A 13,461-nucleotide genomic window follows, 5' to 3' on the forward strand; every position below is an offset into this window, starting at 1 on the left:
CCGGGTCATGCGTGGCGAAAACTCTTTTATTCGGCTTTCGTGAGCTATGTCGGCGGCAAACCGTTGGCGCACGATCTGGGAATATGAACCTTTGATGAGTTGGTGGCGCCTAGGCGGCGTTATGTATATTTAGCATTGACGAATATGATGAACCCAGTGGGGGAGATTCCGGGTATCGCGATAAACTCTACCTAAATTTCGATAACATCAGGCTGAGTAGTGAATGTCACTTGAATGGCTATCCTCTCAGCCTCGTGGAAGTGCCATGCGCATTCCCTGCGAGAGGAGATTCTGAAAGTGTGCCAGTTTCCAGAGCTATTATCTCACTACCGACGGAGCACGTAGCTGCGATACAGATCAAACCAGACGTCGAATGTTCGTGTACACACAACAAAGCCGGCATTATTGATTGAATCTGAGCCCGTTTTTGTCACAATTCGGCAACATGCCGTCGGAGTGCGATGGTATAGACTCCCCAACAAGTCAATGTGGCACATTCGTTGACACGCGCGCTTCACCCGCTGCTGCCTGCACTTTGCGCGTGGTTGCCTCACTTTAATCGTCACATTGTACGCCCGGGCGCCCGAGCGACGACTGCCATTTGACGAGTGCCCGGCAATCATAAATGACAGACATGCGAATTGTTTGATAACTTCCAAGTTGATCTCGTTCATCCAACCCAACGAAATCGCAACGACACGAGACATATTTGACGTTGAGCGCATCGTTTAGCATCGCATCGCAACCATGGCAAATGACAAAATGGAGCTTGACGTCTCAGAAGCCCAGAAAGAGGAACAACTGATGTACGGCCATGGCTCTATGACCGAAAAAGAACTCGACGAAAAATATCCCAATCGACCACATAACCACTCCAAGACATTGCCATTTCACGATTTATTCCTCACATTGTTCAATCCGCTTAGCGAAAACAAGAAGAAGCCGGCTGGACCGATTGTCGCACGACGTAAAGTTGGTCCTGATGGAGCGATCCATGCACCCCACGAGATCCGAAGGAGTATCATAGAACGTTTCATCGGACGATGGCGAACGCAAGTCGGCAGCGATATCTACCCTGCCCTCCGCCTAATAATTCCCGACAAAGATCGTGATCGCGGAATGTATGGATTGAAAGAGGCAACGCTGGGAAAACTTCTTGTCAGCATCATGAAAATCGACAAGAACAGTGAAGATGGCTACAACATTTTGCACTGGAAGTTGCCGGGCGTCAAATCTACAAGTGTCATGGCGGGCGATTTCGCAGGTCGTTGCTATGAAGTTATCAGCAAGCGACCGATGCGCACAGCCCCGGGCGATATGACCATTGCAGAAGTCAATGGGCTTTTAGATCGTCTCTCGGTAGCGCAAAAGGAGGAGAATCAGCGGCCAATAATGGAGGAGTTCTACAAGCGCATGAATGCCGAGGAGCTCCTCTGGCTGCTGCGAATGATCTTACGCCAAATGAAGATTGGCGCCACTGAAAAGACAATATTCGATGTCTGGCATCCAGATGCGGAGAACCTCTTCAACATATCGAGCAGTCTCCGCCGAGTTTGTTGGGAGTTGTCAGACCCGCAGCTGCGACTGGAGGGTGACGATTGCAGCATATCGCTTATGCAGTGCTTCCAACCACAATTGGCCGCATTCCAAATGCGGTCGATGGAGCATATGGTATCGAAGATGAATCCCACGGAGTCAGATCCGGTGTTCTGGATTGAAGAGAAACTTGACGGCGAACGCATGCAACTACACATGATCGACGACCCAAACACCCCGGGCGGCAAGCGCTTCGGATTCTGGTCACGGAAGGCCAAGGACTACTGCTACCTCTATGGATCTGGGTTTGATGACGAAAAGGGTGCGTTGACTCGACATCTCAAGAGTGCATTCTCAGATGGTGTCCGCAACATCATCCTCGATGGTGAGATGATCACATGGGATCCGAAGGAAGACGCAATAGTTCCATTCGGCACTCTCAAAACCGCAGCGCTTGCCGAACGCGAGAATCCCTACGCTACAGGCAATCGACCTCTCTTTCGTATCTTCGATTGCTTATTACTGAATGACAAGGATTTGACGAGGTACACTCTTCGAGATCGACGCAAAGCACTCTCAGCAAGTGTGAAGGACGTCCACCGTCGATTCGAAATTCACGGCTACCAAGAAGCACGGCTTGCATCCGAAGTTGAACCGGTGCTTCGTCAGGTTGTAGCAGAAGCCAGTGAGGGTCTGGTCTTGAAAAATCCACGCTCACCATATCGTCTAAATGAGCGCAATGACGATTGGATCAAAGTCAAACCGGAGTATATGACCGAATTTGGCGAATCTCTAGACTGTGTGGTGATCGGTGGGTATTATGGCTCGGGAAAGCGTGGCGGAGCTTTGAGTAGTTTCATGTGTGGCCTCAAAGTTCCGCAGGCCCTGCTCAGTCATGGTGTCAACGAGCAAAAATGTTGGTCTTTCTTCAAAGTCGGCGGCGGATTTGCGGCATCCGATTATGCCGAGATCAGGCATCGGACTGAAGGAAAGTGGCATGATTGGAATGCCAGAAGACCGCCAATTGACTGGATAGAGCTGGCTGGCGGCGATCGCCAGCACGAAAAGCCTGATGTCTGGATAAAGCCCGAAGATTCCATTATCCTCTCAGTCAAGGCTGCATCGGTTGGTAGTACCGAGTCGTTCCGAACTGGAGTCACTTTACGGTTCCCCCGCTTCAAGAAGTTACGTACGGATAAGGACTGGAAACAGGCACTATCGTTCGATGAGTTCATTCAGCTCAAGAGCCAAGTCGAAGGTGAGAAAGAAGAGAAAAAGCTCAAAATTGATGATGAAAAGCGACAGAAGAACAGACGAAAGCGTAAGCGGGCAATGGTCATTCAGGGAAATGATAGCGAGGTCAAAACCCCATATGCTGGACCTGCGACAAAAGTTTTCGAAGGTCTTAGCTTCTTTATCATGACTGAAGCGCCCAAACCCATCAAAAAGACGAAAGCGGAAGTCGAAGAATTGGTCAAGGCGAACGGTGGCAAAGTGGTCGCTTCGGAAAAGGATCCTGCAACCATAATCATCGCGGACCGCAAACTTGTCAAGGTTGCTTCGCTCATCAAGAAAGACGAGCGAAATCTGATAAAACCGTCTTGGCTGCTCGACTCCATCGCACAGAACGAGCGCAATGTCAACCGTTATGGCTCAGTGCTACCTTACGAACCTAGTCATATCTTCCATACTCGAGCTAGTGATCAGGGGAAGTTCGACAACAACGTCGATGAATATGGTGATAGTTACGCTCGCGATGTGACGGCTGATGAGCTCCTCGAATTATTCAAGACCATGCCCTCTAAATTCGAGGACGATTTCCAACCTGACGCCCAGGGAGTATTGGAACAGCTCTTGGCCCACAACGAGGAGCTTGATGTACTGCCTGGCTGGATGTTCCACGGCTTGACAGCCTACTTTCACAAATCTGTCCCTGCCAATCTCAAGCGAACTTTCGCGCTCGCGGGCGGCAATGTTGTCGAATCACTTCAAAGCTCCGATCCTATTAGTCATGTTATCGTACCGGCTACGGTCTCATCGGTAAGCGATATTCGCAACATCGCAGCTACGAGAAGGCATATTCCACGGATAGTTTCAGCTGAATGGATCAAGCAAAGCTGGCAGGAGGAGACTAAGCTTGACGAGGATTTGTATCAAAAGTAAGAATTGATTTAGAGTAGGGAAAAATCTTTTTGGGAGTGATATATGACATGTGCGCTAGTGACGCCCCGAAGACAACATGATGAATTGCATCGCGTGTTTCGTCGTTGCTCTGTACAGTGCCAGAAATGCGCACGGACCCTGTAAATGGAACATGTGCATTTCTATCGAATGCCTGCTATCCAATAAATTGATTATTGCATCGCCGAGAGACATGAATTCGAGAAGGGCCTTGATTTCGTTGATTGAAACATATCATGAGCTGAACTCTTCGACGGTCGATGAATTACCGACCATTCCCACAGCCCTGGGCTTCCATCGTTATGTGGCCAAGAATAGGCCATTTATCGTGAGAAATGGTGCACGAGACTGGAAGGCCACGCGGTTGTGGAATGCGAAATACTTGCGCGAAACGATGCGATCACGCAAGGTCAAGGTAGCAATCACACCTTTGGGGTACGTTTGAGTCACTATCTCGTCTCGGCGTATTTCTCATCGAGTGCCGTAGAAATGCAGACGCGGTGGTCGAGGATCAGCACGGTCGCATCATGTTTGTGGAGCCGTACGAGATCGACGAAGGCTTTGAAGAATTCTTAGATTACGTCCAAATCGATTCGTCCTCGTGCTCGAGTAACATCAGCACACACAATGGCAACGTCAAATATGCTCAAACTCGTGAGTCCCGCGCCGCATAACTTGTCTCTCCCCGAATCGGCTGCCACGACCGACTGAAAATGACGCCACATGATCAGAGAACGACAATCTCCGCGCCGAATACGAGGCACTCTTCGCGGACGTCCCTCCGACCATCCCCTTCGCGACCGAGGCGCTCGAACAGCAGCCCGACGCGATCAACTTCTGGCTCGGCAATCACCGCTCCACAACCGCCTTACACAAGGACAACTACGAGAACATCTACGTTCAGATCCGCGGCCAGAAGCACTTCACTTTGCTACCTCCTGTGGAGGCACCCAGCGTAAACGATGTATCACTCGACCGCGGTCGGTATCGACCTGGCAACGGCAGTGATGCGACAGAGCTAATCGCCTGCCCGGATGAGACTGCGGAGCCCGTGCCGGTAGCAACGTGGGATCCCGATGATCCAGAACATCGACCATCGGAATTCTCACGATTCTCTCGTCCAACACATGTCACTTTGAATGAAGGCGACATGATGTATCTGCCGGCACTGTGGTATCACAAGGTCGGGCAGAGCAACGGGAAGGAGGGCTTCGCATGCTCGGTCAATTACTGGTAAGGAATCTTTCCTGCTCATTTCGCATGCGTAGGGATCAGTGGAAGAGCGTCAGGCTGATTGAAAGTCCCCGGTGGACGTCTCTGCATAGGTTTGATATGAGCTTCGATGGTGGTTTCTGGTCTACGCAGTCATTCATCCGTGATGTTGTGTCCTCGATGGCTTTGACTGTGGAGTACCCGGAGTTGATCGTTGGTGACGACAATGATGCCAAAAGGGAGAATGTATCGACAAGATGACGTGGAGCCGCGCTGTAATGGTTTCAGTCGAATTCAATAAAATGCCGCTTCGTTTTTGCAGCCAAGATGAGGCCAGCGTCACCTAGCAGTAACCGTGATTCAGGATAGAGTGGGAGTATTGTTATACAAATACACGAAGTCGTACCAAGAGAAGCATGCATCGAACGCAACCAATGCGGCGTGATCTTGCTATCCCCTGCGACGCAATGCAACTCACAGCCCGCCCGGCGTGTAGATGATGCGTCGATCGCGCTGTGTTTTTCCCCATGCGGTTTTGCCGATTGTGACGTTGGGGGTGCAGGTAGGTCGCGTGCCCCGCTGGCCGCCTGATTGGGTTGCCTCATACTGCAGCCTCTGAGGTCCGTGGGCACATTTCGTGAAGAGTCAGTCCGATCACGACATTTTCGATGTCCGAAATGCAGCAGAACGTCTCTCTCGAAGGGCTGTCGCTTGTATCGTATCGTATCGATCTGTAGGGACATTCGCGAGCCGTAGACCGATGCATCAGAAGCGGCTTCTCAGGTTGTCGCTGTTCGACTCAAGAATTGAACGGCCCCGGGCCTGCTATACTGCGAGTTCGAAAATGCCCATGTTATATTATGTGTCGTACCTAATAGTGCGAAGAGGAAGTGTCTGGTCGGTGTCCGTGAAGCATGCATGATTGAGTAGTGCCAACCACCCGCAAGGAAACGTGAGACCTCAGTTGAGCCGATCATTGGTTGAAGAGGAGCGCGGCGGACGATCACTTTCCATGCAGGGCGTCGGCTGCATTTCGCAACATTGTTCATTTTCCTTCCTTCCTTCCTCGTTGCCAACGCCTCAAATACATGTTCTGGTACAGATCGTGTTTTGACCAAGCCTGTCATGCTCGCTTCCATCTATCCGATGGTAACCTCTCCAGGTCCCTGCATTCCCGTACAGAGAGGCATATCATGTTGTTCATGAGATTGCAACGAGGTTGTGCCGACGCTCCGGACGCCACGCCGACGCGACCTTTCTCGCATCTCATGGAAGGCGTGCTGCGATCGAGTAATGATCGAGTAACGAAAACCTACAGCGCCGCCCGGCTACAGTAGTATCTACAGTAGTAGGTGTGGCCGAGAGTCCGCCGTCGACAGCCGCTAAAAGACAGGCCACGCACTACGGCAATCAAGAGCACGTGTGAAGAAAATTTGAAAGAGATTTTCGCTCCGACGTAGGCACAGCGAGCTTGTCGTAGAATGGGAAATGCATTCCCGGTTTGTGTAAGATCGTCGCCCGGAACTTGAAGACGATCAGAACGATTGCTGACGCAGCTGTGGTTGGGCGTACTGCAATTGATCAAACAAAAGAGTGATCTTGCAGCGATTCCTTCACCGCTGCGAATAGCAACATGACTTGGCGTGCGCCTTCACACATATGCCGTACGCATCGTGGAGGGCTGCATGTATTGGTCGGTTCATGTTGCATTTTGTCGCATTCTATAGTCCTATAAAACCAGGCGGGTGCAATGTCCTCCATACTCTCCAGTAGCAGTAAAGAGCCAGGTCATAGCACCATCTACAGCGAAATTCGAATGAATTTCCTACTTAATTTGCAGTAGTAGCCGAGACTCCTTTCGAGCGAAGCTTTTGTCGCATCAGCCCATGTGTCGGAAAGACATCTGTCTGTTGGACGAGACGATTGGATCTGCCAGGGACCGAGTCCGCAATGTTTAGCCAAGGAGCGGATCCTCAGCCACGGAGAGGGAACAAAGGGCGGAGAAGAGCTGGGGAAATCGTCGTCTGTCCAATGGTGGCTTTGTCTGCTCATTCGTGCGCCAACGGAGAGCGCCGAAGTCTCGTCACGAGGACCATCTTCGCCATCGACGTGCGCTTGCTACTATATCCATCTTATACAGTAGTACCGGGTCATATTCTTCTAGTCGGGCCAAGTTGTCATCGTTTGCTCGCTATCTGATCCCCTGAGCGCAGAAAAACCGTGTCCTGTTCATATGCAGGCAAGAGTCACCTGGCCCATGTTTGCGAGCTCCGGCTGTTCAGTGGCTGTTCTTCCGCCAATCCATGTGATGAGGAGAGACATCCGCACGCTCGGACACAAGGAGCGATTCTACTTGTTGTAACACCTAGTAATACAACAAAAGAATAAGGTACTCTATCGTAGTGTTTGTGTGTGGAGTCAACCCCCCTCCCCATCGTGTCCCAATCGAAAGTACTCAACACTAGCCGCACCCTGCTCCAACACTACAGTTTACACTCTCCGGACTGGTCGAAAGTGCGACATCCATCGTCGGTGTGTGTCTGCTACTGTACAGACAGGTCATGGACATGCGCACACACCACGGACCTCCTCCATGGCGCTCGGGATCTCTGCTCCATCATGTCGCCATGCCCTCCACTAACGGCGGGATCGTGAAGTTTTTCACCTTGGTGTACAGTGTTCGACTTGTCATATTCTGCTTATATAGGTACTTGTAGTCGTCAATGACATTGCTTACGCGGTCCATTCACTTTCGCCCTGTCCGATTCCTTCTGTCCCACCGAGTGTCGTCAGAAAGAGGTCATATGAGCGATCGTTGGGCCGACCATATATGATCACAAAATCACGACTTCAGTCTGCTACAATCAACTGGCTGGGCCAAATCCACCCTCGCCGACAAGTCCACGATATTCAGCCTTGCGCAGCGTTCCCCGACCCGGGAGATCTTTCACTTTCCTTCCCAACCGCCAAGAATTGCTAGAACAACAAATTTGCAGGAGCATCGTGGGCTTCGACGTTGCGCACATTGAACCCGACTCATTCCCGCCGGGTGTCACTGTCGCCCGGCGACGCCGAGTAGCTGCGACAGGTAGTTGTTGCGAAGCTGAAAAAGAGGCGCGGCTAGAGCAGCATAAGAAATAGCTTGCGCGATCCGTGCTGTCACGTTGCCACCTGACAGAACCCCATCACGCAGTGATAATAAAGCAGCACTGCGCCCGTCATGCCTGGCCGCCTTTTCGGCCTCGAATTCGGGCGCTCTTCCCAACTTGAGTCATCGGACGGCAATTCTTCGACAATAACAATTCAACCGAACAAGGAAAGGATCAATAATAACAACAATTTAAATTCTTGCAATAATAAAAACAAAATCTACAATCCCTCAGCCCTTGCCAGTATTGCAGCTGAAGTCCGTCGCCCCAGCATGGAACATTTCAAGAAAACGAGCTTCGCCAAACGCCAGAGTGGGTCGCGCGGGCATGAGCGCTCGCTGTCAAAGGATGTCCACGCTTCTGGCAAAGATGGTCAATATGCCGGTTCGAGCAAACCGGTCAGCCTGGAACTCATCATGGAGTCTCCTCCGGCTTTGATGCTCGACAACCCGGAACTTTCCTCCGGCGTTTTGATCTCGGGCCGGCTCAGGGTCAAACCCACCGAAGGCCCCGTCACTTTGGCAGCAATCGCCATGTTCCTAGAATGCACAACGACGACGAAAAAGCCGGTCGTGGAGCGGTGTCGCGCCTGCACAACGCAAGTAGCTGATCTATACCAATGGCAATTCCTCACAAAACCACGGACTTTTTCGTCAACGCTGGAAGAGCTTCCATTCTCCCACTTGGTACCCGGCCATCTTCCATGCACAACTCATGGCCATGTCGCGTCAATCGAGTACAGCTTGCACGTGCGCGCGCGGTTGGATAATGGTGTCGAGATTGAGCATCGTCGCGATATTGTCTTTCAACGAGCTTTACGGCCAGGCAACGATAAGAACAGCATGCGCATCTTTCCGCCAACAAAGTTGACCTTCCACGTGACTTTACCCTCCGTCGCTCACCCGATCGGCGAGCTTCCGGTTCTCTTCCGACTTAACGGCGTCACAACCAAGAACCCAGACGGCTCACAGCTTCGCTGGCGGCTGCGGAAGATTGTATGGCGGATCGTGGAGGAGGAGAAGACGATCTCACCCGCCTGCCCAGCCCACTCCGCCAAAGTCGGCGGTGATGGGCGCGGAGTGGCCCACGACTCCGACCGAGACATTGGCGTCGGCGAACTCAAATCTGGCTGGAAATGCGACTACACCTGCGTCAACCACCACCACACCTCATCCGCATCGAGCAGCACGCCAGCAACCAGCGACGGCCAAATCGAAGGCTCCTTCGGCGTCGCCATCGACCACAGCTCCAAGCCACAATGCGGCGTGTCCGCACCCAACGGCACAAATATCACCCACAGCCTCGTCATCGAACTGGTAATCTCTGAAGAATTCGTCGCTAGTTCACGTGCCACGCCGGCAGCTACAGGCAGCGCCCGTGTTCTCCGCACACAATTCGCCCTTCGCCTGACGCAACGAGCAGGTCTCGGGATCGCCTGGGACGACGAAACGCCGCCGATGTATGAAGATGTACCAGAGAGTCCGCCGCAGTACGCACAAGGCACACGGTCGAGGCAATTCTCGGTCGTGGGAGGCAATGCCGCTAACAGCAACGGTAACGAACTTCCGCCGGCCTTCGAGGATCTGGATCTCTTGGATGCGCTGGCCTTGTCGGTCGAGGGCCTGGACGATCTTGGTGACATGCGGAGACCGGACGGGCAGGTCGTGTCTTTGAACGGAGCTTGAATGGGAGTAATCTGAACATCAGAGCATCATTAGTGGTCCTGCGGAATGGTGGTACCTGCAATCATCATGCGTTTGCGTTGAATGTTTGAGTCGTACTTCTGAATTTTTATTGCAAGCACGGTATCACAAGGCGTTCAAACAAGCGGAAACGGCACCTTGAAAAGTTTGGGCATGTGCTCTGCGTTGTTTTGGGTGGCAGGAAATGTCTTGGGAAATCATGGTTTGGGGGCGTTCTGATGGGAAGGAAAAGCGTTTCATTTTGACATTTGGGGCGGAAGCACTGGCTTAAATCGATTGCCTGGGCGACATATATGTGCATTGTTGGGAAACTTCTCAGAATATGGAAAGGCGTGTCAGTGCAGGTTTTGCGGTCGATATCTTGCGTTGAGCGCGTCCTGGTATCGAATTGGCTGTAGCGGTTGACATTGAATGCACTACCGATGGTTCGAAGTTTGTCAAATGTGGTTGTGAGGACCGTTACTCGTTGAAGTTGCCTACGAATTAAGGGAGAAGATTCAAGGGCCAGCGAGCTAAAAGGGAACTGTAGTCATCAGATGCGAGATGTCCTTGCGCGGCATTGAACCGGCAAGCATGGACATAAACTTAAGACGCTGTGCTACCTTTTGGTTGTGGAGGAACTCAGAAAGGTCATGCCTAGTTCTGCATTTCAACATCGACCGCCGCAGGCGCTACAGTTGGTGCTTCGCTTTGCGCCGGTTTGCTCGCTTCGGCAGCGACTACACCAGAAGCTCCGGACTCCCTGTCTGGCCCCGCAGGCCTGTCGGCTTGTGATTCGGTGACGCTCGACGACTTAGAGGCAGCAGTGCGGGCTTTCTCTGGAGTGTCCGCATCACCATATGCCAGAGATGCGTTTTTCCCCTTGACTGGCGTCCTCGCTCGCTCGCGGGCTTTGTATTGTTCTCTCTCTCGACTGCGATCGCGGGCTCGGTCTTTGCCACCACGAGCAGACTCGCGTTCGCGTTCGCGTTCCCGGTCACGAATGCGACTTCGGCTACGTTCGGGTTGGCGCTCCGATGGACGTCCGCCTATGCCACTCCCGTGTCGTTCGCGGTCGCCTCCTCTAGATCGTGGGCGTTCTCGGTCGCGTTCGCGTTCGCGTTCGTCAAAACGAGAATTTCTCCTGTCTATGTCTCGGTCGCGCTCCCGGTCTCGCACGCGGTCTCCGCCCCGAATGTCGAGATCACCGTCTCGCGGACGTCGATCAGAGCTTGTACCTTCACGACTCCGCTCAACTCTCGCATCGCCCGTCGGAGCTCCACTAGGCTTGTGCCTATCCATCACTGTTGGGCTTCGACTGCGGTCACGACGTGGGCGTGGACTGAAACCGCGCCGGTCGTGGTCGCGCTCGCGCTGGCGACGAGGAGATCGAGACGGGCTACGATAGTCACGACGATTTCGTCGGGATCCACGGCTTTCATCGCGGCGTGGGCGATGCGACTCTCGGCTCTTGCTACGAGCAGATCGTTCCCCCACTACGCTACCTTCACCTCCGCGACCTCTCTCACGTTCTCGCGGCCTATCTTGGCCCCGTTCCCGTTCCCGTTCCCGATCACGAGGTCGTTCGATGGTTGAACTGCCTTCTTCACGAAGGCGAGCTTTCCAAGCTTCTCTTTCGGCGCTGATATCACGGTATAGAGTTGCCCGGCGGTCGCGGTCCTTATCACGGCGAGCATGACGATCAACAGGAGATGGGTCACGTCGTCCGCCGCTGTATCTTGATCGTGGCGGCGATGGAGATCTGAGTCTCGAGGGACGAGAGCGCGATTCTGGTTCGGGTGGAGGAGGTACTGAGCTGCTAGGAGGGAGTGGTTTGTCTCCCTTCCGAAGTGTCAACGACGTTGGCATCAGACCTTGCGCTCGCATTTGATCTTTGCTGTATGCATTCCTAGGCGCTGATTGATGGCGCATGAGACTGGGCGGTGGTTCCATACTTTCGCTCCTCTCCAATCCAGGACGTCTCCCTTTCTCGCTCATCTTCCGCGCGTCCTTCAGAAGAAGGTCCAGAGCTTCGGCCTCGATTCGTTTTTGCTCCATCTCGGACAATTCTTTCTGTCGCCGCTCTCGTTCCACTTGTATTGCTTTCTCACGCTCTTCGGCCTCCTTTCTCTGCTTTTCGCGCTCCTCGTTGTACTTGCGTATCCTTTCCCTCTCCTTCTCCTTCTCCGCAGCCTTGAATGCCTCTCTTTCCTGGCGACGCTTGGCTTCTCGCTGCAAACGTTCCATTTCCTTCTGCAATTGCTCCTGCTTTTTCGCCAGCGCTTCTAGTTCCTTCTTTTTCCGTTCCGTCGCTTCCGCCTTCTTCCTTTTCTTCTCGTCTTCCACATGCTGTCTGGCTCGGTCACGTCGTCGCTCTTCGGCTTCTGTAGCATAAGCTTCGTCACTCTTCCGCCCTTTCTCATATTCCTCATGCGCAACATCTTCGCCGATGTCTTGAACACGAATCTCACGAAGTATGCGTTCAGCGTCCGCAATGTACTGATCAATGTAACGATTGATGTCCTCTTCCGTCTTGCCATATACATCTGCACGAGCCGCAGCACCTTCTAGCAAGGGCGCGGCGATACGGCGATCGGGCTTGAGGTACTTCAATGGATCGCGGTCGATCTCACTCGCCGTGAATGTTCGTAATGATGCCTCAAACATGCCGCGCTGGGCACTTTCGTTGTACTGTTGAAGAGCTCGCTTGCGCATCGCATCGAATTCGCCCTTCTTTTTGAAAGTATGTAGCATGCTGTCAATGGAGGCGCGCTGCATGGACGAAAGAGGCAGCTCCGACACCTTCGGCTTCTTGCGCCGCGGCAGTTCGAATTCGTCCAGGCCCGACATTTTCGTGAAACACTTCCCTTAGAGTGATGTCGATCGGAAAACGATGATCATCGAGGTCAATTGACCAGTACTAATGGGAGTGGGACACTTTCGTTACCGTCGTTGACATTTTTGAACCCGTCGCCGGAGACGCGGACATTCAGCCAGCCCTAGAGGGTTGTGCTGGATTACAGAGAACCTTGGAAGACGCGACGCTGACTCAGCGCGCCAAGAAGCTCTTTCCGTGACGCAAAGCACGGATGCGTGTAGTACCCCGGGGCCGCTGAGGAGAGAAGCATTCCGACGACAACACGAGTTATCTGCCATCAAACGCACCTGCAACGACCTGGGGAACCGGTGCAGACCATCCTTCGAATGCAAAGCGTCTTGTAAAACGCGTGCGAAGCATCAATTCGGCGTTCGCTTGCGACATTGAAAATCTTCCATACCCAAAGCTACAATGGTCAGCAAGATTCTCTTCTGGTCAGGCTTCGGTAAGTGATCTTCGGACAAGGAGCATTCATGAAAGTAAATTGACCAAGCTGCGAAGGCCTTGCGGTCCGATTCTGGCAACTCGGCATTGAGATGCGACCTTTCTTCCAGAAAGAGAATTGGCTCATCTATCCTATCTACGGCGGACTCGGCGCTTCGTTCGGCTACTGGTTGCAAGGAGTGGAGAACAAACAAATGCGGATCCTGAATGAGACTCGTGAACGATTACTGGAGAAGCGGAGGAGAAGGGCAGAGCGCGAAGGAGGTGTGAGTCCTGGTACCAAGGAGGAAGGTTTATTCCCAGCTGCGCCTCAGAATGCCAATCACGCATAGACATCCGGCATATCAAGAGCTTAAAGCAGTGGATCGAGGCGACATTT

General features: G+C 52.7%; 5 protein-coding genes across 5 annotated transcripts; 4 read left to right on the top strand and 1 right to left on the bottom strand.

The window, feature by feature from the left end:
* The first annotated feature begins 363 nt into the window (after nucleotides 1–363).
* On the top strand, nucleotides 364–3,813 carry K489DRAFT_375026 (ATP-dependent DNA ligase). Its single transcript, XM_033603594.1, has one exon. The coding sequence runs from the start codon at nucleotides 748–750 to the stop codon at nucleotides 3,697–3,699; it is 2,952 nt and encodes a 983-aa protein (XP_033463981.1). The 5' UTR covers nucleotides 364–747; the 3' UTR covers nucleotides 3,700–3,813.
* A 97-nt stretch (nucleotides 3,814–3,910) lies between these two features.
* Nucleotides 3,911–5,190, top strand: K489DRAFT_310167 (Clavaminate synthase-like protein; the record flags this gene model as incomplete). The annotated part of the gene is made up of 4 exons (XM_033600685.1): nucleotides 3,911–4,152; nucleotides 4,205–4,371; nucleotides 4,449–4,950; nucleotides 5,043–5,190. The coding sequence occupies 4 exons, from the start codon at nucleotides 3,911–3,913 to the stop codon at nucleotides 5,188–5,190; spliced, it is 1,059 nt and encodes a 352-aa protein (XP_033463982.1).
* Nucleotides 5,191–8,494: 3,304 nt separating this feature from the next.
* On the top strand, nucleotides 8,495–9,763 carry K489DRAFT_385693 (uncharacterized protein; the record flags this gene model as incomplete). The annotated part of the gene is made up of 2 exons (XM_033606153.1): nucleotides 8,495–9,567; nucleotides 9,592–9,763. The coding sequence occupies 2 exons, from the start codon at nucleotides 8,495–8,497 to the stop codon at nucleotides 9,761–9,763; spliced, it is 1,245 nt and encodes a 414-aa protein (XP_033463983.1).
* A 654-nt stretch (nucleotides 9,764–10,417) lies between these two features.
* K489DRAFT_397310 (uncharacterized protein) lies at nucleotides 10,418–12,610 on the bottom strand (the record flags this gene model as incomplete). Its single annotated transcript, XM_033606903.1, has 1 exon — nucleotides 10,418–12,610. The coding sequence occupies one exon, from the start codon at nucleotides 12,608–12,610 to the stop codon at nucleotides 10,418–10,420; it is 2,193 nt and encodes a 730-aa protein (XP_033463984.1).
* A 439-nt stretch (nucleotides 12,611–13,049) lies between these two features.
* K489DRAFT_405709 (uncharacterized protein) lies at nucleotides 13,050–13,414 on the top strand (the record flags this gene model as incomplete). The annotated part of the gene is made up of 2 exons (XM_033607177.1): nucleotides 13,050–13,083; nucleotides 13,140–13,414. 2 exons carry the CDS (start codon nucleotides 13,050–13,052, stop codon nucleotides 13,412–13,414), a joined length of 309 nt encoding a protein of 102 aa, XP_033463985.1.
* Nucleotides 13,415–13,461: the final 47 nt, after the last annotated feature.

The sequence above is a fragment of the Dissoconium aciculare genome (genome assembly GCF_010015565.1).
Source record: "Dissoconium aciculare CBS 342.82 unplaced genomic scaffold K489scaffold_1, whole genome shotgun sequence".
Lineage (NCBI taxonomy): Eukaryota > Fungi > Ascomycota > Dothideomycetes > Mycosphaerellales > Dissoconiaceae > Dissoconium > Dissoconium aciculare.

Bases quoted from the DNA above. Each gene is read 5' to 3' on its own strand.
- K489DRAFT_375026 (XM_033603594.1), top strand. From the start codon at position 748: ATGGCAAATGACAAAATGGAGCTTGACGTCTCAGAAGCCCAGAAAGAG.